Source organism: Delphinus delphis, chromosome 12 (assembly GCF_949987515.2).
Source record: "Delphinus delphis chromosome 12, mDelDel1.2, whole genome shotgun sequence".
Lineage (NCBI taxonomy): Eukaryota > Metazoa > Chordata > Mammalia > Artiodactyla > Delphinidae > Delphinus > Delphinus delphis.
The window spans coordinates 5,626,087-5,652,888 of record NC_082694.2 but is presented as its reverse complement, the minus strand read 5'-3'; the positions used below and the strand labels follow the sequence as shown (position 1 = coordinate 5,652,888).

The 26,802-nt window shown below is 40.9% G+C and overlaps 1 protein-coding gene across 2 annotated transcripts in view; it reads left to right on the top strand.

Moving 5' to 3' along the window:
• TMEM182 (transmembrane protein 182) overlaps positions 1-26,489 on the top strand; it is a 68,220-nt gene extending 41,731 nt beyond the window's left edge. For both annotated transcript variants that reach the window (XM_060027655.1, XM_060027656.2), the window contains 2 exons: positions 7,320-7,457; positions 23,423-26,489. In XM_060027655.1, coding sequence (XP_059883638.1) covers positions 7,320-7,457; positions 23,423-23,643 — 359 coding nt within the window. In that variant the 3' untranslated portion in view covers positions 23,644-26,489. The remainder of the gene's footprint in view (positions 1-7,319; positions 7,458-23,422) is intronic.
• The last annotated feature ends 313 nt before the right edge of the window (positions 26,490-26,802 follow it).

Sequence of the window (26,802 nt, the reverse complement as noted above, 5' to 3'; positions counted from 1 at the left end):
TAAAGCGTCAGCCCTCGAGTGGCATGTGGTTCCTCATTGTCGTTCCCCTCATCCACCTGGGTGGCAGCTTAGGGAAGCTGCTTTCCCTTCCCCCGTCACCTTCCTCCTGCCTCTGCCTACTGAAATCCTCGGCAAACGTCAAGACCCAGTTCAACTATACCCAGTACGGTAGGCCTTCTCTTACTACCATCCAGCCCTGAAACAGTGGCCTCTCTGTGCAGGAGTCATCTGGCTTCGTGATATTCTGTGCACCCCTCGGCTAGGGCACTTAGCACACAGTGCTAACTGCTTTTCCCTCACCGGACTGAACTCGTGAGGGCAAGGGTTCTGTCTTGCTCTAGCGGCTTTTGGTGCCTGGCACCTGAAGAGCTGTCCAAATACGTTTGCCAAATTAAGTGGCTTCTGGTTACAGCAGCGTGCCCGTTTACCAGGCAAACTTGGCAGGGCCCTGCTCAGAGGTCCCTTGTGAGACATCAGTTTGGAATATTGGATGGATGTGAATGACTTGGAATGGGACTTATTCTAAAATAAATCCACAGTTAAAACTTCAGGTTGCTTTTGCCCATCGTCTAAACTAATGAGGTTTCTGTACGTTTTTATTACATTTTTAGTGGAAAAGAAGTACTGTAGGGTTTTATTTTTTTAACCCCTTACATGGAATTTGGAACAGATGCCACTTCTGCCATTGACTTCCTGTCTGTGGTAATCTGCACAAGCACACGCGCACACACGCACAGTTACACATACATGCGCACACGCGCACACACGCACAGTTACACATACATGCGCACACGCGCACACACGCACAGTTACACATACATGCGCACACGCGCACACACGCACAGTTACACATACATGCGCACACGCGCGCACACGCACAGTTACACATACACGCGCACACGCACACACACGCACACATATTGATGTGTATAATTAAAAGTCCACTTTATTTCATGGTCTTCACTGTTCTGTCGTTTGGGGTGATTTGTATGTTTCCTACCGGAAGGATTCTTAACAGATGTCTCCCTACACTTCCTAGGTGTGTCACTTGGAATTAGGCCTTTTGGGTACTTTCTGGGACATGAGATCGTTTAGTATTTGTTTGAATCTGAAATTTGAATTTGCAGTACAGTTAAGACTCTTTATGTTATGCAATTTTTTATGAATGAACTGAGACATCATGAATATAGTTTTGCATTCATATACACTCTTAGTTAACAAACTAGACAGTCTCTGATGATTGGATGTCTCTTTTCTCTCATAAAAACAACAGGATAATACTGTAAAGGTAAAAGTTTAATTGATTTAGGAAAATAAACTGAGTACTTCAGGAGAACCATTTCTATAACGTCTGTTGTTAGACTAATTATTCATCATCTTCCTCATTACGACACCCGACCAAGGATCACTTTGTTAGGTCAGTTCACCAATTTATCTAGAATTGACAGAACTTCATTTCTTTGAAAACAGTAGTTAATTTTGGCCTTTCACAGATTCAGATGAAGCTTTCTTTAATTAATCCAAATTGGGATGATATAGATTACATGTAAATCTGTTTACACTGTAAATCTTGCTTCATGTTCTAAGGAATTAATAGAAATTCAGTATTGTTTAAGTTGAGCTTTAAATTGTATTAAATGGTCGAATTGGATTTTTAGAGATGTTTTCACCTGGTACAGTCCAAAGCTTTCAAAGACAAAGCTTTGCAGTTTTTATGGGCCCATATTAAGAACAAGGAAACAAATTAAGTATTCTCAGAGATACATTCAAGATCTAGGAGTCTTAAACAGTATAAACCACTAACCAAACAAGAACATCCTTTAAACCAAACAAGAACATCCTTTAAAATTTTTAAAGTGTCTATATACTAGAACTGAAAGCTTGTCCCCATCCTAAATCCATGAGATAAATAGATATCTTTTAAGTGTCAAGCACATTGTTGACAAGAGTATTTTATTACAAGGCATGTAAAAATAATAGTAATAGCAAATACATTTGATTCCTTACTGCATGCAGCTACTTTTCATATATGTTCTCAATCCTTCCTATAAACTTATTTGAAGGATATTGTGCTTTATGTTAGAAAACTGTGGTCTCTCAGAGTCACCCAGTTAGTAATATCTCAAAACATTCATTTTATTTTGAAAATTCTCTGATTGCCTCAGTTTTACTTCAGACAGTGAAAGAACTACCCAGTTCCAGGAGCTGATTCTTCGTTACAACTGAACATTTCAATTCTGGAATCAAAGTGTGCCACATATGCAAACTAGGTAATATAATTAGCTAAGAAACAGGAAATTCCAAGAAATTTTGAAATAGGCTTGAAGTTGCGCACTTTGGAATGTTGAAGCACAGGCAGAAGATAAAGCCTGTGGTGACTGCAGGAAGGAATTTCACTTGGAAGCTATGTCTGTATGGTCACGACTCTCCAGGCAGCCAGGTGCCCCCTCCTTTAAGTACAGATCTGTTGCTCCTGCCTTTCACCGGGGACTCAGAACCAAAAGTCAGGCTGCTCTGCTAGGGCAGACCAAGGGCAGGAAGCAGCAGGTCTCAGGAACAGCAGTTCTGGGGAGCACTTATCCCCCATTTCCATCTGGCTGTCTTTCTCTCTCACCCTCACCCGGTGTTTTCTCTTTCTGGCAGTCCCCCCGCTTCTCTCTGTGGAGAGGCTCCTCTGCTTTTTCTGCCCTCCCTATGGCCTGAGTCATAATTCCTGCCCTCTTGCTTGGCTATGGCCGTGGCTCACCACAGCTCTTCTGGATCAGCTACCAGTGCTTCCTTGTAGCTTCAACTCTGCTGTGAATCCTCTCCCTTTTGCAGTGTTCCCGTTCTCAAGGGGTCACACTGATTAGCTCAGCTCATCTCTGCATGGGTCAGAGGCCACCATGTTTCGGTCTTTGTGTCAGGTATCTGACCCCGTTTGTTTGTATTTGGGGTAATTAAGAGTAGAGCCGTGTGGTATGAAACGTGGCCAGTGCCTTCTTAGTGGACAGGGAAACTTCCCATGGAAGATAGTGTGAAAGCTCTGTGGAACTGTGTGTATTGGCAAACACAACCTGTACTGTAATCTAAAGGGATTTCCTAATGTCAATGATACATAAGAAACACTGTGCAAGGCTCTCTGGGGGAAGTAATCCACTTTCCTATTACTGACCATAATACCCTCTGCTGTGTCATGTTAATGAAATTTTAACATGCAATAAAAGCAGCCACAAAATAAGTGGCATTCATTGGTCTCTTGTGATATGCCACACACTTCAAATACACTGTTAGTAATTCTTCCAAGAACTCTAAAGGATGGACACAAACATTCTTATTTTACAGAAGTGAAGGTTCAGAAAGCATTCCTATTTTACAGGTTCATAAGTTTAGTAAGTGGTCCAAGGTTACATTGCAGGTAAGAGTGCATACTCAGATCACTCTGATTCTGAAACCTACATTTCTTTACTGTATTATGCTATATATATATATATATATATATATATATATATATATATATATATAAAACTTTCAACAGTCAAATATATTTTAAAGAAATTAAGATGAGAAAAATAATCTACTATATTTACACAGATATCCACCTTTTCTGTTTTTCTTCCTTCACTTCTGAAATTTCAAAGAAACCCTGGTGTCATTTCCCTTCAGCCTAAAGAAATTTCTTTAGGATTTCTTTGTAGAGCAGGTCTACTGATGACAAAGTCTATATTTTCCTCCTTGAGAAATGCCTTTCTTTTCCCTTCATCCCTCAAAGATATTTTCACTGGAGGCAGAATTTTAGGTTGACAGGTCTTTTTCTGGGGCACTTTTAAGATACTGTTTAACTGTCTTCTGGCCTCAGTCATTTCTTTTTCTGTTTGTTTCTTTGCCATGACTTTTACTGTTGTGTACTTACTCAGGGTCCCCAACCTGAAAGTGGAAGCTGTCAGACCTCCTCTGCCCTCTACTCACACAGGACTGCTCTGTCCCCAGCACGCCCTCAGTCCTCGAGCAGCCCCTCTGATCGAAGGTACACCCTGTGGTCATGAAAGGGGACCACCCAAGTCAGCATCTTTGCCAGCAACCCTTTTCCTCTACTTTGCGGTGATTGTGACAACATGCCCACAGCTCACAATGTCCACTCTGACTTGGGCAGTGGCCTCAGTCACTTCTGATGAGAGACTTGCCATCCGTGGAATTACTGTTCCCGTCCATCTAATGGGTCATCTCCACCCCCACACCCCCAGCTGCTTTCAAGACTTTGCCTGTGGTTTTCAGTAATTTTCTTATTACGTGTCTAGGCTGATTTCTTTGAGTGTGCCCTCTTTGGAGGTTGCTGAGTTTCTTTTATCTGTAAATTTGTCTTTCACCCAGTTTAAGAAGTTTGAAGGCATTATTTCTATAAATGTTCTCTCTGCACCAATATCTTTTCCCTCTGCTTTAGGGACTCCAGTGACACAAATGTGAGATCTTCTGATATTGTCCCACAAGTACCTGAGATTCTCGTCATTTTTCTTTTCAGTCTCTTTTCCTTCTGTGGTTCGGACTAGATAATTCTTACTGTTCTCTCTTCAAGTTTGTTGCTCTTTCCTCTCTCCTCCCTGTTCTGCTAGTGAGCCCATGTAAGGGAGTTTTTATTTCACATATTGTATTTTTCAACTCTAAAAGTTCAGCCTAGTTCTCTTTTTTATAGATACTACTTCTATTTTGAGAATTTCTATCTTTCTGTTCATTTCAGGAGTGTTCACCTTAGTTCATAGAAGCTGGTTCTAAAAGCTACTTCAAAGTCTGCCTGCTAACTCACATGTCTGGATGGTGTTTGTGTTGGCATCTACTGATCGCTTGGTCCTTTGAGAATTGGTCAGATTTTCATGGTTGTTGGTATATCAAGAAATTTTGGATTGTATCCTGGACATTTTGAATATTTTGTTGTCAGTCTCCGCATATTGTTAAAATCCTCTGGAGAATACTGATTTGTTGTTTGAATAGGCAACTGGCTGGCATGGTTCTGTCCTTTTCCTCTGTGATGGTAGCTGCATTGTCAATTCGGTTCTCTATGCTATTTGGGTCTGCCTGGGGCATCACTGCTCCGGGCTTGCTCTGGTACTTGGGTGGTTTTTATACTGTAATTCAGTTCTCAGAGCCTTTGCTATACGTCTCTGGGTGTTTTCTGCATGTGTGCAACGTGGAGAGTGAGCCCAATACTTGTACAGATTCAAACACAGAACTGGAGATTCTCTTGTCCAGCCCTCTCTCATCTGTGGGATTTTCTGCCGTGTACACCCTCTGGCTTCCACGGCCCCTTTTTCCCAGTTTCTCTGGGTAGAAAGATGGGGTTCCTTCAGAGTTTTGGTCTCCTGTGCTGTGGCAGAGTTCCCTGCAGCGGCACCAGTGCAGACCAGCAAGAGAAAAGGTGATTCCCCCACTCTTTGAGCAATTGGGTTTCTTTTTCTGATTCTTCTATCCTAAGAGTTGGATCATCTTTGGGATGTTAAACGTCCACTCCCCCATGGGGGTGGCAGTGCAGATCTATGTTTGAAGCTGGCTGTGAAGCAGGGCGAGGAGAATAAAAACATGAGTTCTCCCCATACTCTGGCTTGCAGAGCCCCTCTCCTGCTTCTCTAGCCAGCATGACGGCCTTCTGTAGGGATATTGTGCTCTTTGAACCTTTTTACACAGTTCCAAATTTGGCTTGCCTTGAGGCCAAATCCTGGATGAAAAAAATAGAAAAAACCCAGAAAACCCCTTGCAGCTGAGTTGATCTTTCATTAAGGTTTTACTTCCCTCCTTAATCCACTTGCTGTTGTTTACTTTCCAAACTCCTGTTGTTTGCCGTTTTGTCTAGTCTTAGTTGTGATTGGAGGGTGATCAGAGGGTGATTGGAGAGGTGATAGAAGGGCTCCTTTTCCCCGGACCACCTCTTACGAATGTTTATACCCCAGCACTTGCCACAGCACGACCGCGTGATAGTGCAATAAATGAAGTGAACGAAAGTGTAACATGTGAGGCTCACCAGTTATCTAGCAAACTCTGGGAGGACAGGGATGGCCGACGTTTGGCTCAAAGCCTTTCACTCTCACTTCCCGCACTGAGAGCTGATCAGTGCTTTACTGCCCTGTGCCTTGAGGAGCCTGAGTACAGCCACAGAATACTTCCTCACCAGCAAGCCTGGCAGCCACTGCCAGATGGATGGCATTGGCCTGTGAGGTGGAAGCCTGCCTTTTGTTTCTGTCTTCAAAACCGAGTTATTCACGCGGAAATGTAAGCCTTCTTTTCTCATTTAACTGCGGTGGTTCCTCTCCTCGATTTTCCATCCTCCCATTCTCTTTTCTCTTAAAGATTCCAGTTGATTGATATATTTCTTCCTCTGCCAGGTGGCTTGTTGAGAAAAATCGTTCTTTGCTTTCTTATAAAGTTTCTGTATTTTTGTAAAAAACTGTAATTTCATGAATGTGTTTCAGTGAGCTTTCCCTCATTTACACACGTAGGAATTTATTTTTGTGTTTGAGCCTTTGGGAAATGATGAATTTGTTTAAGAGATCGGTAATTATCCCACTCAAAAATGCACATTAGAATTCTTCTTTATTTGATCACTGTATGTCACTAAATCCACAATTTATTTATCACCAGCTGCATCCATTAATTCAGACTTACTGGTCCTTGACTAAGAGACCGCTATAGCTTCTCATTTTAAATCTTTCTAGGAACAAATATTAATAGAAAGCAGTAAGCCTTAAATATATCTGATCTTAAATCTCAGTCTGTACAAACCCTTTTTTTTTTCCGCTTTGCTTGTCGTTTTTATTACCTTAAGACTATTTTCCAGTAGAGTCACAATCTAAATAGAAGTGTACTTTTTTGTTAGGAGATTGGGGGGACCATTACCAGCTTCTAAGGGATCACTGTGGTATAAACACTATCTTGGCAGTAATTAAGAGGCAGCATTTGTGAATATGAATGCCTTTTTATGTCCTTGTCCTTTTGGTGTGAACACCTATGTGTGACCTATCTGGGAACTTTCTCAAGAGGAGTCTTTATAGAACGTTAGGTGTTCCCACTTCTAACATGGATAATCTGGTTAGAAAAATGAGCTCCCAGAGTATATTAAGCACATATGTGGTGTAAATACCAAGTGCTTGTTGATAGAAGTTCGGCATCATTGAGTCCAAAGTCGTCTGGTGAGGCTTCCTTTTAAAGAGAACTCAGGACCACAGCCTGGGATTCCGTCCAGCAGTGCTGGGGCTGAAATTAGAAAACTGCAGAGAGAAACTTACTGTGTGACAGTCTGCTGCGTTCACAATCTAAGTGTGCCTTTCTCTTGTCCTTTTCTCCGGGGTCTGCAGTTTACCGTGGCTTCTGGGCGGTCCTGATGCTTCTTGGGGTAGTTTCTGTGGTGACTGCGAGCTTTTTGATCATCTGCGCAGCCCCCTTCGCCAGCCATCTTCTCTATAAAGCCGGGGGAGGCTCCTACATCGCCGCAGGTACGTCCATCGTGAAGGGTATGATTTCCAGCTGTGGTTTTCCCCCATATCTTCATATTTTCCACTTCTAGTTTCAGGGGTGAGGCTTCCAGTAGTAATAATATGTTAATATTCATGTACAATATTTCCTGAGTGCTACCTATATGTCACACGCTTTTCCAGGGACTTCCCGTTTTCCATTTGCTCATTGTATCCACATTATATGAATGAAGACAGTAGACAGGAAAGCTCTGCTGTAAGAGCCCTTTAATCTCTCTTATCCTGTTAATTTTCTACCTGTAAAAGGGGGCTATAACACGTCTCTCTGTAACATCTGGGCGTAGGTGAAGCTTTTTGTGTGCTCTTAAGAAGATAGCCCCATGATGATATTACAAACCCTCATGATTTGTTGATTGTAGGTACAAAGCATCTTTTTCTATATCGTCATCCTTCCATTTTAATTGTGCTTCATGTGCATTATCTAAACACCTTCTCTTCTTTGTAAAACCTGTATCTTTTTTAGTCAGCTTTCTAACTAGTCTAATTCCTGCTAAAAGGATCATAGTACAAATAGAAAAATAATTGAATAGGTGAGTCTTGTGAATTTTAAGACTTTTAAATTTAATTAGGAAATAAAAGCCAGAGCACTAACCTGAAAACATAAGCACAAGGATTTTTGTAACATAAACGTTCTGGGAATTTAGACAAACTACACTACGACTAAGACCAAACTGTACCTGAGTTGGGTCTATTGCAGCATCCCATAAAAGGGACCAGTTGTCTCACCTGGGATTGTAGTGACCGTGAAGGAAAGGGACAGAGTGGGGAGCTCTACTGTCTTTCTAATCACTGCAAAGATGGCTCATGCTGTTGCCCAAAATCATGTAATCAATAATCAATTAACAAATAGTTCCTTTAAACACTATTTTTGCATAATATTGCGCTTAATTTTTTTGCAGAGGGAATAAAAGAATAATCACATAAATGCTCTGCTCAGAGAGCTTAAAAACACAAAACAGGGCTTCCCTGGTGGCGCAGTGGTTGAGAGTCCGCCTGCCGATGCAGGGGACACGGGTTCGTGCCCCGGTGCGGGAAGATCCCACATGCCGCAGAGCGGCTGGGCCCGTGAGCCACGGCCGCTGAGCCTGCGCGTCCGGAGGCTGTTGCTCCGCAACGGGAGAGGCCACAGCAGTGAGAAGCCCGCGTACAGCAAAAAAACAAACAAACAAACAAAAAAAAAAACCCCCACAAAACAATAACACTGTGGGAACCAGGGCCCTCTATTTAACTTATTCTGTCTTTATTTTTGTCTTTTATTTAAAACTCTTTTCTTCACTGAGTTTTCAAGGACCCAGATTTAGCCATTTGAGCTCATAATTAAAGAAATAACTTTAACAATTGAGATATAATTCACATACTACAAAATTTACCATTTGAAAGTATATAATGCAGTGTTTTTTGATATATTCCCAGAGTTGGGCAAGGATTACCACTGTCTGATTCCAGAATATTTTTATCACGCCACAAAGAAACCTCATGCTCTGCTCCTGCGCGCCTCCCAGTCCTGAGAGCCACAGACCTGCTTTCTGTCTCTGTGGGTTTCCTGTTCTGGACATTTCATGTCTATGGAGTCACACAATACATGGCCTTTTGTGTCTGGCTTCTTTCACTTAGATCTCGTAATTGATAATCTCTCTTCTTTACTTCATAATTCCATAAGACCAAACCCCTTATATGCCTTAAAACTGAGCATCTTCTTCACCAAATATTTCTTCTCCCCCAAATCACATTCTACTCTCGGTTTATCCAAAGGTCTAGTTAAGGTGTATATTTTTGAATGGTCTTCCCAGAAACAATAGCACTCTACTAAAATGTGTAAATATTAGTTTCTTCTTCTTCTTTGCTTTTTAATCTTTTAAAATCTTTGTCAATAAAGGGAATATGTACTAGCAGTAATTTAGTACTAACATTATGGGCAACATAATTGTTTTAAACTCAGAAATGCTCTGATCCTGAGTTTGGTCTTATTAGAGAATTGTGTGTTTCTGTATGTGTGTGTGTGTGTGTGTGTGTGTGTGTGTGTAGTGCTTTTGAAAAAAATTGTTGGTCATTTTTTCCATTTTATACTTGTTTTGAGAAAGTAGCAGATCTACATAATTATTTTGGCTGAGGACTCTGAAGGGAGATTAAGCGTCTGACTTGCACCCATGTGCCTCTGACCACTGGATTCCCTTTTTCCAGTGACTCTTTGGCTGCAGTGGGTGTGGGTCTGAAGTCCTCTCGGCTCAGGTCTTTATGCAGAAACGCCTTGGGAGGGGTCCACCGTGTTCTGGGAGCCCATCCTGAAAGCCACTCAACCAGACGATTACGAGGATACTTCTTTTTAAATCTGACTTTTAATTTCCCTCATGGCACTATTCTTTATTGTTTTTATAGGACTGTTTATTTCCCAAGAACAGAGAGATATCCTGTTGGATGAGATTAAAAAATTACTGTTTATTTTTTATCAGTTTGGGCAGTAAAAGTGGTGTTCTCAGGAATAACTAAAATTTACTGTCAGGTAGCAATTTCTACCACGAGACACATCTTTTAAAGCAGTTATGGGGCAAATAAATCATCCTCAGATCTGAGTGTTATTGACAGAAGAATTTTCAAAACCTTCCAATTGTCTATTATTAACATCCCCAGATTTGTTAATAGGCAGCTAATCCTTTCAGATGTGGAGATGGAAACTTACATACTATTCTGTATGGACACTAGGAAAATATGTGCTAAACACTAGGTTTTTGGGGCAGGCAGCCAAGAGTTTTCTGTACTACGTTTAACATGGAACTGTGCGTGTAGTCTTTCACTGAGTTAGACTGGATTGAATTTGTCATGCTTTCTTTGGTTAGATGTTATGTTTTCAAAGCGAAGACCTCTCTTTCCATGGAACTAGTATTCCAAAATCTCCCCCTTTTAGGGCTTGCCTTGTCATTCCCTGCCTCGCGGTCTTCCTTTGCCAGCACTCTGTGCTCAGCCGGGCAGCTGGGAACAGGTGCAGCCTGGGCCCACAGTTTCTGTGACTACTTTATCAGTGCCACAAACAAGACTGGATACTCTCTCTTTATTTGGACAGATGGCCTTAACAGAGGGCAGAACCAAATTCCAAGTGGCCATTGCTGGGTGTGTGCACACAGAAAGACTCTTTGGCATCAGCAAGAAGACTATTTTGGGGCATTCCACACATGGCCGTGGCATGCTGATGTCACAGCTGTCCGTGTGAGCAAGGGGTGGGGTCCGTGTTTTTCGTCTTGTTCTGTCAGTGGCTCAAAGGTCTGGAGGCCATATGTTGCCACTCCCTGCACTTGGGCAGATGCCTCCTCAGCTCGGGCCATGTGTCCCCCACGGGAGGTCGGTTCTGGACCAAGCACACGGTAATTGTCAGGACGTTATGACACCCGCGTGTGTTTCAGTGAGTCTCATCCCAATGCCTAAACAGTTGCTGAATTTTCTTTCAACGTGGACTCCAGGAGTACTCAGATGCAAAGGGCCGACTCGTGTTTTCTCCTAACCCTGTGATATTGGATGTGTTAGGAAAGATGCAAGGAGGCGTGACATTACAAAACATTTGAATTATGTGGAGAAGATTACTGTACAGCTGCATATTCCTAATGCCTGGGCAAAGCGACATCCATACAGGAATTGCTACATGGGAGTAAGATCCCTGCGTACACAAGTGAGAATGAGGACGGGGTCTGGATGTTCTGGGACACTGATATTGGGTGAAAAGACATAAAAAAGCTAGATGTTAGTATTTTACCAGCATATCAGGGTAGAAAGATTCTTCTTCCATAATTGAAATCCCCTTTACCTGAATGACAACCTGAGGTTACATTTTTCTGCTGGATGGAGAGCTAGACAGAGTCTCACCTGAGCAGAGGGGCCTGGGAAGCTTCTGGATCTTGGCTAAATTCCTTGTTAGAGTCTCACGTTGGGGAGACTACACAGATGTCTTGTAAGTCGGAGGAACATGGAAGCCCACGCTCCAGGCCCAGGGTGTGTTAGCCGAAGGAAAGGACACCTTTGCTGTGTAATTAGTCCTTTGGAAGGTTGATGGAGGTAAAGTTGTGGCCTGACTCCTGCCCCATTCTGTGACCACAGGGTATGTTTCTTGCCCAGACAGCTGTTTCACCAGCTGTCTCCCCAACCAAGCTGCCGTTGGTCACCAGGAATGTGAGCGGTGTGAGCCGGGGTGAGTTGTATAAACCCTCTGCCAGGTGGGACAAACAGCCTGAGCACGTCCTTGTGGGGCTCCAACCTGCTCCCCTCTGGTCTGGAGGACAGTGCTTTCTAAGAGTGTAGGGATATGAACCCCCTTCAAAACACACTATAGGGAAGGTAAGGGGATACGAAGGGGATATAACATTCTTACATGTAGAGGGCAAAACTGACTCAGAAGTAAACTGGATTTGCGGTTTGTTTTTTTGTTTCTTTAAAAAAGATCCGTGGAGTTTGTATAGCTCATGGTAAACATGACTCATTTCTACCTGAGATAAGATAGATGCGATGGATGCATAATACAAGAGACTTTTTTGCCTTCATCCTAGAAAAAATAGCTCACAAAAGCCAAGGGACTTGTTTCAGACGCTCATTTTCCTTCGGCTGCGACTGAACACGTGGCTCACAGGAGGCACTGAGGGTCGTGTCTTGCTCCTCACGTCTCCCTCCAGACAAAGCAGAACACGGCGGCAGTCAGGGCAGGAGAAGAGTATGTGGAGGAAACAGCCCCAAAGCAGGAAGGGATTAGGGGAGAGCTGCTGACAGCCTAGAGGCAGGCATTCTAAACTTACGGGAAGCACACTCATCTCCCCGCTTACACCTGCTGTCCCCATGTCTGTATGCTGAACAATCAGCCTGTAAACAGCTGCTGATCCCCGAGAGGCAAAGGGGGCCTCCTGTGTGAGGGGAACAGGCCAGGAGGGCCAGTGAGTGCTTGCCAGCTTTGCTAAAGCTTCCGTCTTTCTTAGCACGCAAGAAGTAGGCTCTCAGGGGAAAATCAAAAGCATCACTTCCCAGTGCGGAACTGAGTATTTCACCACAGTCCAGGACTTCGGCATTTTATTCAGAGCTCTGGTTTGTTGGAGGTGGGTGGGGGAAAGAAATAGTGATTAATAAAAACTGTGTATTACTGATATCAGCCAGATGTACTTTTGTCGTAGAATTAGTGTCTCTGATTTTCATGAACTGCAGAAGGGCTGCTCGGATTTCCCTTTTGCTCAGGCCAAAGGTTTGGGTATACAGATCTGCTTTCCAAGTAGGAACAGAAGACCCAGTCACTCTTATGTTTCTAAAACTACCTGCTTTGTACACTTGCTTTCTGCCTTCAGTTGTCATATTTGGGACTTTATTTGGATAGTATCAGTATCCAACAAAAATTATTGTGTTGGATACTGATACTATTATCATGTGGAATTTTAATGTCCTTGATCTGACATTTTTTATAGATGTCAAGTGCTAGAACAAGTCAACCTTGGTTAATATTAAATAGGAAAGCGCTTAGAAGAGCTTTTATTTACAAAAATACTTTAAAGCCTCATTTTCTTTCTCAGATAGTTCTTTGAGCATTTATTTCTCTCCATGTTGCTTATTGGTTGAAATATGTGTAACAGGCTGTTAGAATCAGACTTGTCCAGACTTGGTTTTGAATAGGAACCAATATGGTAAGCACAGGTACACCTTGGAGATACTGTGCGTTTGCTTCCAGACCCACTATGCTGTAATTGATTAGTGTGCAATAGCGTTATGTCTAAAAAATGTACGGACCTTAATTAAAAAAGACTTCATTGTTAAACAGTGCTAACCATCATCTGAGTCTTCAGCAAGTTGTAATCTTTTTGTAATAGTAACATCAAAGATTACTGATTCCAGATCACCCTAACAAATATAATAATGAAAAAGGTTGAAATAGTGTGAGGATTACCAAAGTGTGACACAGAGACATGAAATGAACAAATGCTGTTGGGAAACGACACCAACAGACTTGCTTGAAAGCAGGGTTGCCACAAACCTTCAATTTATTAAAAAGTGCAGCATCTGAGAAGCGCAATAAAGCAAAATGCGATAAAACACGGTCTGCCTGTATGTGGCACTAAAGTGAGGACACAAGTTCCCAGAGGAAGAATTCAAAAGGGACACGTCACACCCAGTCCCGTGAGTTTCCAGTGTCTCAACCAGATGAAGGCTGTGGGAAGGAGGGGGAGTGCGAGGGGAGAGAGGAGAGCCACAGCTGGCTCGTTCCTGTGAGTCCCCACCCTAGCCTGAGCTTGTTACACCGTCCTTGCTGGAGACAGTCTGGTTCCTGGTTGACTCCTACCCAGATGAGTCGAGGTGTGAGAGGCTCGCTCAGTAATAGCTTTGGTGGAACTTTTCTGAAGACTTGACTAAATGCTCCCCACCCCCTTTAACAATGTATCTGAGCTGTTTTTCTTTTCTTTTTTAAAAAATTTTATTTATTTATTTTTGGCTGCGTTGGGTCTTCGTTGCTGCGCACGGGCTTTCTCTAGTTGCGGCGAGCGGGGGCTACTCTTCATTGCAGTGCATGGGCTTCACATTGCACTGGCTTCTCTTGTTGCGGAGCACGGGCTCTAGGCACTCGGGCTTCAGTAGTTGTGGTACGTGGGCTCAGTAGTTGTGGCTCATGGGCTCTAGAGCACAGGCTCAGTAGTTGTGGTGCACGGGCTTAGTTGCTCTGCGGCACATGGGATCTTCCCGGACCAGGGCTTGAGCCCGTGTCCCCTGCATTGGCAGGCGGATTCTTAACCACTGAGCCACCAGGGAAGCCCTGAGCTGTTTTTCTGAGAGCTGGAGCAACAGGCCTGGCAAATGAATGCTTTCACTCACATGACATATTACTACGGGGTATAATTAATCTCCACCCTGAAAGGGAGTCTTCAGACGTGTTAGGTGACCAGACTTTCTGGCCTATTTATAGGATCTCTGGTTTGGAATTAATTTGCCGTGGTGGAAGGGCAGAATGAGCTTCCATCTGTTTCATTCTCCTTTTCCAAAGTACGTGTATCATTAACATCTACTATTTACCCAGTACTGTTAAGGCATTTAGTTTGTTTGCAAATATTCTGTTTCATTCCTCACCCTTCCCCCAAACTGTCACTTTGCTCTTTGTTTCCTTTACTAGATTATGTTATGCATTTTCTGAGGCCTTTTTTTTCTCTATACTTTCTCGTGTAGAAGAGAAGCACACGGAGTACAGATTCATCTGAATGATCAGATCAACATAGGCTGGGTTTGTCCTAGGAAGAATTTTTGCTTCCTGTAACGCAGGGGCTGTCGAGGAGGGGCGGGAGGTTTGCTTGACTGGGCAGTGGAAAAAGAAAACGTCCTTAATATGAATAAGCCCCAGTTTGGGTTCACCTGATGTTCTTTCCAGAACGTGCCCTAGTGGGGCTGTGAGGTGGCGTGTGCCACCTGGTGGAGAATTCCAGCGAGACACTGGCAGACACATGTGAAGCGACCTTTCCTTCAGAACGGGAAGGCCCCGTGGCAAGTTTATTCTCTTGCCTCTTGGCCAGCCCTGAAATAGCCTAGTCACATGAGAAGCTCTGACGCTTTAGAAGATTTCAGAGAACAACATTTCTAGCCGTAGCAAGAGCTCATGCCAAAGCCTAACAGTGAAAGTAGCCAGTGCTCGTTATGCGCTAGCCCTGTTCCACGCATCTTGCTGAGTACTTCACCTCCGTTAATTCCTCGTGACTGCTCTCTGCGGTGGGCACTTGAATTATCTCTGTTTTACCAATGAAGAAACAGAGACAAAGAGAAGTAAAAAACTTGCTCAGTGGTACTCAGCTGGTAAAGTTTAAAGTTTTCTGGACAGTAAACCTAGAAGCAGGGCAGACAGATTCCACACCTGTGGTCTTCAACCACTAAATACTTCCTGAAACTCAGTTACCATCAGTAGACACTTCCTTGGCATTAAATGAAACTGCTTTTCAGATTAAGCCCCTAACTATTTGTAGGGATGGATATAACCTCATGATCATTCTCTGTCAATAATTGTTTCTCAAGAGAGTGCAGAGTATTGAATATATAGGATGTTTAATGCCTAAAATTATTATACCAATCTAAGAAAGTAATAAATACTTGAAAAATCTGATATATGATAGATATTACGTAGGTTTGGTTGACTAAATAAAACATGAGGCCAGAAAATGAAAGGGAAGAAGCAACTCATGTATTTGGGAAGTAGTATGAGGAGGTGAGGGCAGCAATGAATATTTGGAAATCAGATAGATGTAATGAAAATGTATAGTCGTGAAGTTATAACTGTTTAAGTTATTCAGGCCATCTCAGAAAATTGGGGAAAAATCAGTGGAAAGTGAGTCAGAAAATGAAGAGTGGAGATAAGCAAAGAATGTTGACGGTTGACCATTGTGCATTGGTAGTTTTACAATTTCTGAAATATGATATGTAAAAGCGAGCATAATTGAATTATAAGAGAAGGCAATGTGTATTAATTTAAAGAAGAACAAGCTGTTACATAAATACAATTTAAATTATTTTTAAGAACTTCTAGTTTATTTTATCAGAAAAGCTAATTTTTTAATGAATGAAATATGTACTATATGCAAGACTGCTTTGGAAGTATATTACAATATAATAACAAGTATTACTCTTTAGAAAATGTAGAATTGGTAAATTTTCCTTTCCCCATTATATAATGATTAGAAAAAAAAACAGGTATACATTTAGACTTTGGATGGACCTGTGAGAGTAGATTCAGCCTGCACCAATGCTCGTGTTTCCTCCTCTGGAATGACATATAGGGCTTCTTAGAAGTTGAGAAACGCCTCAAACACTGCAATTTTTAAGATTCCTAACATATTAAAAGTTAACACATGTCAAGATTCATTTTCATATATTGTGGAATTTTTAAAATGTTTACATTTGATAAGTCAACGCTCCATGCTTTTAAAATACATACATAAAGGTAGTGGCCCTACACATGACAATTTTCAGATATTATCCAAAGTCTTGTATGAGAGTTGGGCTCAAATCAGATAATCCTAATGGACCCCAACGTCATCCATATCGTGAGGGGGCACATGATTCCATCCCCAAAGGTCAAATCCCTTGCCAGTTCTCAAGGGAGATATCTAAATTTTATCCACTGACTTAGAGCCCAGAGATTCTCTTTAAATATCTGAGGAGCAACTCTCTTTCCAAAGGAGTCCCAGAAAAAACCAGTTCATGGACGGTAGTCTGGTTCCTAGGTTGGGGACCACTTCACAGGGGTTCATTTTATAATGAAACTTCATAACATTCATTTTTATGTCGTATTTTATATGTTTCAAATAATACATCATGAAAGTTTTAAAAAATTAGGGGATTGAAAACAACCGGTTACAGAAAAGCCCTGTGCTTTAGGCGCCTGGAGAGCTTAGCCTCTTCGTGAGCACTAGCGCATGACTGTCGAAAGTTTTGTTGGAAAAATTGATGTTTGAGGAGGAGAATGTCAGAAAAACAACTGTGCCCTCGGTAGGGCTTCGTGGGCCTGCTCGGGGTGTGGGGGGAGTCTGGGCAGCTGCGCTCTAGGTCACCGCTGGAACATCGGTAAGCCCGGCGCCATTTTCTCTCTTGGGAAGAAGATCATGTTTTGTAAAAAGGTGGTTTTTTTGCCAATTTTTTTTCAAAACCATTTGCCTAAGGAAATGCTATTCATCCTTGCAAAACTCAATGTTATTTTCATAGGAGCTTTATTCATAATAGCCAAAACCTAGAAAGAGTCCAAATGTTCGCCAATAGATGAGTGGATACCACGGGATGAATTGGTAGGTTCATACGGTGGAATCCCGCTCAGCCATAAGGAGTAAACTGCTAACACAAGCAACAACATGGATGGATTCTCAGTCATTATGTTGGGAAAAAACAGCCAGAGACAAAAGATGGCACGCTGCTATGATGTCATTTCTATCAAGTTCTAAGGGCAACACTACGCTATAGTGATAGATGCTTTCGGTGGGTGGGTGGTGCATGAAGACCCTCTCTGGAGGGACAGCGATGCATACGTTCTATTTTTAACGGGTTGTGGCTACACTGATGTTTAGATTTACCAAAACTCATCAAACTATACACTTAAAATCCATACATTTTGCTCTATTTAACTTATACCTCAATTAAAAGGCTGAGAAATAATGAGAAACACTAAACAATAAATACATGGAATGCTTTTTACCCATTAGAAAAACCTTCAGACCATTCGAGCTTAACATTATACCTTCAGACATTAGTACGGGCTAATGTAAGAAATGTTTGTATGAAGACTGTTGGTGTCTCTTCCTCAAAAACTCCTTGTGGGGATGTTGTCAGTTATGTCCTTCAGTGTTCCTATGCAGATCTGCAGACTGCATTTTTTATATATTTCTTCATGAATTGCTATGATTCCTTTTAGAAAATGATAGTAAATACATAGCTTATCAAGTGTCCTTTTTGTTCTTTCTTCTGACCACGTCAGATCTAGGCTTACCATTCCATGAATGCTGCTGTCCTTAGCATTCTTACCCACACTCCAGATTTTTTTTCTTTACTTCTATACTTAGGATGAACTCTTGCCCTGCCTTCCAGGCAGCTCCACCTGGAGAAGTAACCTAGTCTCCTGCTGCCTCCTTGGAATAGTTTCCATATTGTAGGATATTTTGGAAAGTCTTCAACCTAATGTGTCACACCTGCTATCAGGGTTTCAGTTTGAGTTATGCCACAGGCTAAACTTTTGATCTCGGTAGACAATTAACTACTGCAGACCTCATTTCCATCCTCTGAAAATAGACACGATGAGTAAGCTGGTGTTATCATCCCTCAAATGTTATGAAGCTTACTTTCTAGTTCTATATAGATGCCCTTGCTGAAAATTGCCCTGTCTCCCCAGTGTGTATGTCCTCTGAACAGAGAAAAGATGAGTTATCCTGATTCTAATTTAGTATTCACTATAACTTCCTTCATGAAGCATTTTTTTTTGACTGTGGAATTCCGCAGCCTTTCCTATGGCCACTGAAAGCCAAAATGAGTTTCCACTGAATATGTGTGGAGGCAAAGAGGCCAGTGAATCATCTGGAATTTATGATTCTTCCCCAAGTAACCAATAACTGTCCATAATTCAATCTGTTTAAGTACATTTCAAAGGCAATTCAGTTACATCTAAGCAGCTAAAGATCAAGTTTATTGTTTTTCAGTAACTCCAAAAGGCTTTTTTTTTTTTTTTTTTTAAATATAGGTATATGTACTTCTAGGCAAGAATATAGGGGTTTGGCATTTGCCTGTCTTTTGAAGAAGAAAGTTTTCATTTCTGTGGCTAGCTTTTCCCTAGGAATGCATTTTAAAATCCAGTTTTTATAATACAGTATAAAAGATCTTTCTAGGGAAATCCCTAGATTTCCCTGGCTGTCCAGTAGTTAAGACTCCACGCTTCCAGTGCAGGCGGCATGGGCTCCATCCCTGGTCTGGGCACTAAGGATCCCGCAGGCCCTGTGGCAGCGGCCAATAAATAAATAAATAAATAAATAAATGATCTTTCTAGGATGCTTTCTTTTCTGTTCTTGTATCTGGAATATTGAAGACGTGCAGTTTTATTTCTCAGTCTGTGACTTGGCGTTGGGGAAATCCTTTTGGTTTTATTTCCATGTTTCTTATCATTAGCAATTGCGTCCCTAATTTGTGACTGAATTTTATGTGATCTTTGTTTCAAAAAATGTTTTCCAAATTGAATGTATGACATTTGTGAGAGAAACTGTGCAAAAATCATAAGCTTGAACGGCTCTTCCCCACACTGCCAATAAAAGAGACCCAGCGTGTTCTTGATGTGGCCATTATTCGTCCATTGTTTCATTGTGATCACAACTCTCCGTGGGCTTTGGGACCATATTTTGATTATGCCTCCATTGAGCAATTTTATGAATTTTTGTTGGACTTCAAAAGATATAAATTTATAAAATTCAATAGGAAATAAATTATGCTTTTAAAACGTGTGACCTAATTTAAATATAACTTCATTTAAAACAAATTACTACCTGAATATTAGCAATATTTTCTATTCCTGCTAAAATCACCATGGCAAGTGGGTTTGAAATGTAACTCACTTGTCACTCAAGACAGTTACTGCTTATGTTTTTATGAATGAAGGTCTTAAGATATCAAGGGAAAAACATGAAGATTTTTCCATAGTATTGGTATTGCCCCAGAGGAGACTCTTCACTTGGTAGGTGGACCAAATCAATAATACTACTTTTCATTAATAGTCACGATATTCCACAGAAAGGAGATGTGTCTTTCTGGGTGTGTGAAAGAAACACACGCATACTCTCCTCCTACCGCAACATATATACTCTCCAACACACGCAGCCACAGACTTCCCCCACACGTTTTTTTTTTTGAGTAATTCATTTTGTTTCTTGTTTTGAAATATTTTCAGACTTACACAGAAATTGTAAGTTCCTTCACCCAGAGACTCCATTCAAATTTTGCTAATTTTCCCAATAATGTCTTTAATAGCAAAAGAATCCAGTCCTGGAACATGCTTTGCATTTAGATGTGTCATGTGAGTATCCATCAAACCAGAATAAATCCTTCCTTGACCTTCATGAGCTTGGCTCTTTTGAAGAGTACAGGCCTGTGATTTTCTAGAATGTTCCTGAATTGATTTGTCAGATGCTTCCTCATGATTGGATTTAGGCTCTTCATTTTTTCGCTGCAGTATCATAGCAGTGATGCTGTGTTCTCATTGAATCTCATGAGGTGGTGAGTGACATCAGTTTGTCATGTCCTTGGTGATATTAACTTTGATCACTTGAGTAAGGTGAGATTTGCCAGGTTTCTTTAGTGTGAAGTTACTATTTTTTCTTTATGACTAATATGTGTTTTGTGGGAAAAGACTTTGAGCCTGTGTAAATATTTATTTCTCATCTAAATTTCATCCACTAGTTTTAGTATCTGTTTTTGCTTCTTGCCTGAATTAATTATGACTTAAATGATTGCCAAATGGTGGTTTCTAATTCAGCTATTCCTTCTACATTTATAAGTTAGCATTCTGAATGAAAGGCATTCCCTTCTCCCCACTTATTTATTCACTCGCTTATTTATGTCTGTGTGGGCTCATGTATTCCTGTTTCATTTGATGAGATGTAATGGGCCTCTATCACTATTTGTTTGATAATCAAATGTTCTCAGAATTGGCTAGCAGAAGCCCCATGATCTGGCTTCTGAAATGCCCACATTATTCTCTGAGCACATCTGTACTTTTTTGGTATAACATGATGTTCCAGATTCGTGGGGTACTTCCTGTCCCAGCCTGGACTCAACTATTCCTTAGAGATGTCCTAATTCCTGGTATTTAGAAGCCAAGGTCTGGACACTTGGTATCCTCCATGCTACTGGGGATTTGTTGCTCCCAGACCCTCTCAGGAAGCAGAGCCAGAAAATACATCTAGGTACATACACGCACAGAGGTATATTTTAAAACAAACATATACTTTTACTTCTATATTCATTCATTTATCTATATAAAGCCATAAATTCACACTGATATATTCAATTCTAAAAAAAACACCATAAAGTTCATTCTAGCTTTCCCCCTTTTCAAATTTGTAACTCCCTTTTCAGGCAGTGAAGAACTTGACTCCAATTAACCTCAATATATGTATGTATTTGAATGGTCTAGCTATAAGTACCAGTCTCCTGACTCTTAGCCCCTTACTTCATGCAGGCCCCCATCATCCACTTTTGCTGCCGTAGTAGCTGAACCATTGGCCTTTGGTATAGTTTCTCCATGTTTGTTAGTTCATTTTCCTTCTGTTAATCTGTCAGTCTTTACCTACACACACACACACACACACACACACACACACACACACACAAACACAAACACACATGTATACATATAAAACGCTGGCAATTTAACGGGTAGGGAAAGTAGGGAAGTAACTGTTTTACTCCATGGGTATAATCATAGGCTGATCTGATAGGAATTAAATGGACTATATCTCCAACTAGTGAACAAGTTAAAAAGTTGTAGTGATAGAAACAACTATTATTCATTGCTTTCAGGCTGTAATTGCTCTTCAAGTAACAGCAATAATTAAATATAAGTTAATTCTTCCTTATTAAGAATCATCTACATGATGTCCTGTAATACTTTCAAAAAATACTCTAAATTCAGTAATGGGTTTTACAATTTTTGAAGAAAAGGTGTAGAAATCTACTGGTTTTTCACAAAGTAAATTTTTAAAAATGAAAATACCTGAAAGCACAAGAGATTCACATGATGTAAGGAAGATTAAAAAGAACAGGAGGCTTCCCTTGTGGCGCAGTGGTTGAGAATCTGTCTGCCAATGCAGGGGACACGGGTTCGAGCTGTGGTCTGGGAAGATCCCACATGCCGTGGAGCAACTAGGCCCGTGAGCCACAACTACTGAGCCTGCGCGTCTGGAGCCTGTGCTCCACAACGAGAGAGGCCGTGATAGTAAGAGGCCTGCGCACCACAATGAAGAGCGGTCCCCCGCTTGCCACAACTAGAGAAAGCCCTCTCACAGAAACGAAGACCCAACACAGCCAAAACTAAAAATAAATTAATTAATTTAAAAATAAAACATATCAACAAATAATAAAAAAGGTTCGCAATGTGTTGGCATAAGGCAAATGGTATGCAAATAACCAAGCCAAACCTTTACATTAGCAGAGCATACTGTCTGTATATTTTCTGAAAAAATGTTTTGAAATGCTCAGAGTTGCTAGACAACACATGGCCTCACCATATTGTTGTCAAAATCTGAGGCACGGCTCGGCTCTGTGAGGAGTTTGCTCGCGGGCTATGGCTTTACTATGTTTCTGTGATGCAGTTGTTGTTCAGTGGTTAAATTGCTCTATTCTGTGCTCCGGTATTTGCATTTACATTACAGACAACAGAGTGAAGGATGGTTCTTATTAGTGAAGCATCTACAATTGATTCTTCACAGCTTTGTAGTTTGTATCATGAGGAGAAAGTTTCAGCTCTGATGCTGACATACTTCAACATACATATGGGCCCTTCTTCCGTGTTTACTTGTCAAGATTCTTTATGAAATTGATGACGCAAGAGGGAGAGGACATCCTAAATGCTGTAGGAGCACAGTTAACCCCAGAAGAGTGATTGATGGCTAGGTTTGTAAAAGCAACTCCCTCCTGCCCACGTTCCCCAGCCTCTGCTTCTGATCACAGGGTGGTGTTTGCCTTCTAGACAGAATATCAATTAGGATATGGAGATTTTATACCTGATGGTTCAGTTAGTTAATTCAGAGAGTACAGTAGATCCTTGACGAGTTTGGATTGAACTTTTGGACAAATTGCAAGTGTCCTTAAGCATATGTTGCTTTGGGGCAAATTCGTGTGCGGGGACCTCACTCACTAGTGGATCAGCTTAGCAGGCTCTTCTGAATCTGCAGCTCAGTGCAGTGGTATCGCCTCCTTCTGTTGCTACAATAACAGTCACATGGAAAAGCATATGCTTAGTAGTATTCTCAAATTTTAGCATTCATAAAGCCCTTCTGTCATATTGCTTGTTAAGGTCAAGGGTCCAACACCGTGGTACTTCTCTACCCTTATAATTCCAACAATATTTTTGAATAGGTAGATTGCAGTTACATTGAAATGGTTGATAAATTATCTTGCCTTCTAGTTAGTGGTTAAGCATTTTCCATCCCTCCCTCCCTTCGTAAGCACTCGGTAAATACATGTCATCTGTTGCCATTTTTCTTCTGCAACTATAGCCCTCACCACAGTGCTCTGAAACTAAAGATCAATGATGTGCCTATAAAGCATACAATAAAAGGTCTGACACAAAGTAGGTGAGTTAGTTAGAATTACATTTTTATAGTTATATCATCAGGCGTATGATTGGTCTGATGTAGCATTCTTGGGCAGACATCTTCAGAAAGGCTAAAGGTCTTTTGTTTTGTCCTTCTCAGGCATCCTGTTTTCCTTGGTGGTGATGCTGTATGTCATCTGGGTCCAGGCAGTGGCTGACATGGAAAGCTACAAAAACACGAAAATGAAAGACTGCTTGGATTTCACCCCTTCTGTGCTGTACGGCTGGTCATTTTTTCTGGCCCCAGCGGGGATATTTTTTTCTTTGCTAGCTGGATTACTATTTCTAGTAGTTGCACGGCATATTCAGTTACATCACTAATCAAACTGTTGCCACCAGTATTTTCTTGAGAGATTTTAAAACAGAGCATTTTTTTTTTAAATTCTGTCTCCGTGATCCTAGCATAGAATGAGTTGATGTAACTTTTTAGCTGCTATGTGAATTATCCATTTTACTTGGGATCTTCTCTAATAAGAGGGTCCTAGAATCTCTCCAGACTCCATCTTGCTTCCATCTTATCTAAGTGCTCTCAAGAATCTAGTTTTTTAGGGAACAGGTAACATGGGCCTTCCCTTCACTGCACTTGTTAGAGTTTGTGGGTAACAAAGGCCTGGCAGTAGCAGAAAACAGTCACCAGGGGCAAATCATGATTTGAGTTAAGCGTCCTCCTTGGCATTCACTTCTGCTGCTCTTAAAAAAATCCTTTGGAATCCCATATCTGATAAGAGGTTAATATCCAGAATATATTAAGAACTCCTACAGCTTAACAACAGTAATAGCAGCAACAACAAAGCAAATACCAGATTTAAAAAGGGGCAAAGGACCCGAGCGGATGTTTCTCCAAAGATGATGCGCAAATGGCCAAAAAAAAAAGTCCTTTGGAGATTAATTAAGAACAACAAACAAATGTTGTCAGAGAACTTACTCCATTTCTTCTCCACACACATAAATATCCACATACACATGTACTGACACCTGCGAGCAGATTATTCATTATTTAAAAATAGACAGCAGTTGTTCTTGTAGCAGGGGCTGCGTGAACTCACCAGTTACAACGGGTCACAACAAAAACAACATGTACTTATTCCACTTTCTTATGAAAAACAAGTTTGGTTATGTAACGTATTCACTTAATTGTGCATGCTTACATAAATCTTAAACTATATTTAAAAGAAGCAAATGTGTACACCAAATCACATACAATGAAGATTGGATTTTTATGAACTTAAAGTGGGTTAATTGTATATGTAATATGGTTGAAAACATGTAAAAACCAAGCGCCTTCACTTTGTACATAATTCTATTCGATATTTTTAGATTTCATTTAAAAATTATATTGCTAATATGTTCAGCATGTGAAAATTTATTGATGAAATGTGCTTTTAATATGCACTCAGCTATAAACTTTCGAAATAGTTCCAGATGAGGATGATAACAGCCTTGCTTTATTAAAGACCGTGAAATGTGAACTTTTCCCAAGATCTTACGGGTTATAGTTCTGATCATTTGATTCCCTTAACGGTCGTCTCTCCCTGTCTTCAGCTTTACAGCAGGTATGTTAACATGTACAGATCTGCTATTTCCTTTAACCTCTTGGAAGATAACGTTTTGGGGATGGTTGTGGGAATTATTCTTTATTATTCACTAGAGTAGACATTTTGCATATCAAAGATTTTTGTTTGGCACTAATTTTGATTGAAATCAAATCCATCTGAGAAGCCTAGGTCGTATTTGCATTTTGGAAGCCTCCTGACAGAGGAGTTCCCTGTTAGTGAAGGAACAGAGGCCCTGCGTGGTGTGCGGACTGTGTTTCAGGCACAGCATTTTACTCCGCAGCTGTTTGAATACCGAGGGCCTGACTCGGAGGCACATTAAAGGGTGACCACCTAGAAGCCGCTGTAGGATAGAGGTGTGTGGCTTTCACTCCGGGCTCCCATGATGGGGAGATTGTCTGAATCTTCTCTGCACATCTTGTACTTTCCATTAAACCTTGTTTCAGTGAGAGGGCGCTCTGGGGGAAGAGCGAAGATCTGAGGTATCTGCAGATCACCAGGGTATTTTAGGGGTTAGTGACAGGGCTTGCGTGTTTAAAAAAAAAAAAAAAAAGACTTCAGGGCCTTAACTGGTCTCTCAAGCCGTTTCAGTTTTATCATAAACGTTTTCCTGGTCCTTTCCTTTGTCTTTTTCTGTTTCATTTTTATATTGCTTCATTTATTTCTTTGCTTTTGGCTTGATTATTACAAAAATAATTATGGGTTCTGTTATTCACATTGACTGTGATATTAAGTTGTGGCATGCTATTAAGTTTTCCAGACGATGCTAGATGTATTTGCTTAGTTCATGTCATCTGTAAATACAATTCCTTTTTGTAGAACTTTGGAATGGAGCCTTTTTCTATGTATTATACATCATTTAAATTTCACATGCAAGCTGCTTTTAGTAAAGGTTTGAATATTTGTAGTTTTCAGATGGTTACTCTTACTTTCTAATACTTATGCGACTACCGTTTATTTATCTTAAGGCAATTGGCTGAATATCTGATGTACATGACACTTTCACACAGATCAACACTTTGGAAGTGTTTCATAGGTGTAATGCATCGGTCACACGAGTTCAAACACATTTCCTGACCTATTTCACCAGCAATCCACGGAAGAAAGGAAGGTGAATTGTATTTGCTGTGTCAATGAGTAAAATATACTTTAAAAAAGCAGATATGTTCTCGTTACAGCCTTCTATCTCATTTGGGGTAATATGTTTCCTTTTATTTCTCTATTTGGCGTATTGATTTATTTTCAGAAGCTTTCAAATGAACTGTTAAAAATCTTTTTAAGAGGATTGATTTTGTATCATAAAGTTTCAGTTCAACAAATAAGATATCTTTTTGGTGACACTTCTAGAAAGAGTGAGGAGAGAGGGCAGTGAGTTATGTGCTTGGACTTTGGTGAAGGCTGTGATCTCTCCACACTGTGTTTGCCCAGGGAGTGTAGTTCAGTCATGTGGCAGGGAGCACAGGAAGCTGGCTAGAAAAACCCTCCAGAGACAATGAATGAAGATGTTCCATTTGGGGTTGAGTGTAGGACTTTAAATAATACTGTTAGGTGTGCTCTTACTGGTCACTGGCTGCTTTTATGACTAATCTATGAAATGTATTTACTGAATTTGAAGATTAAATCCACTTATAAGAGTATATTTATATGATGGAAGAGGTGTCAGTGTTTGGTAATTATCTAACTATCATCAACTTTGTGTGTGTGTGTATGTGTGTGTTACATGTATAAGTTTGGATAGAGTTAAAGTGAATAGTGGAAATCAGTACATTTGAGTAGCACATTTTTAAAAAATTCAGTTTCTCAGGGACAGTAACATAGTTGTTTCCCTGGTGGGCTCTACCAGGAATGGCATCTCATACAAAAGAGATGAAATAGAAACTAAATTTGTATGGATTGTCTGAAGGAGTTAAATATATGGAGACATTTT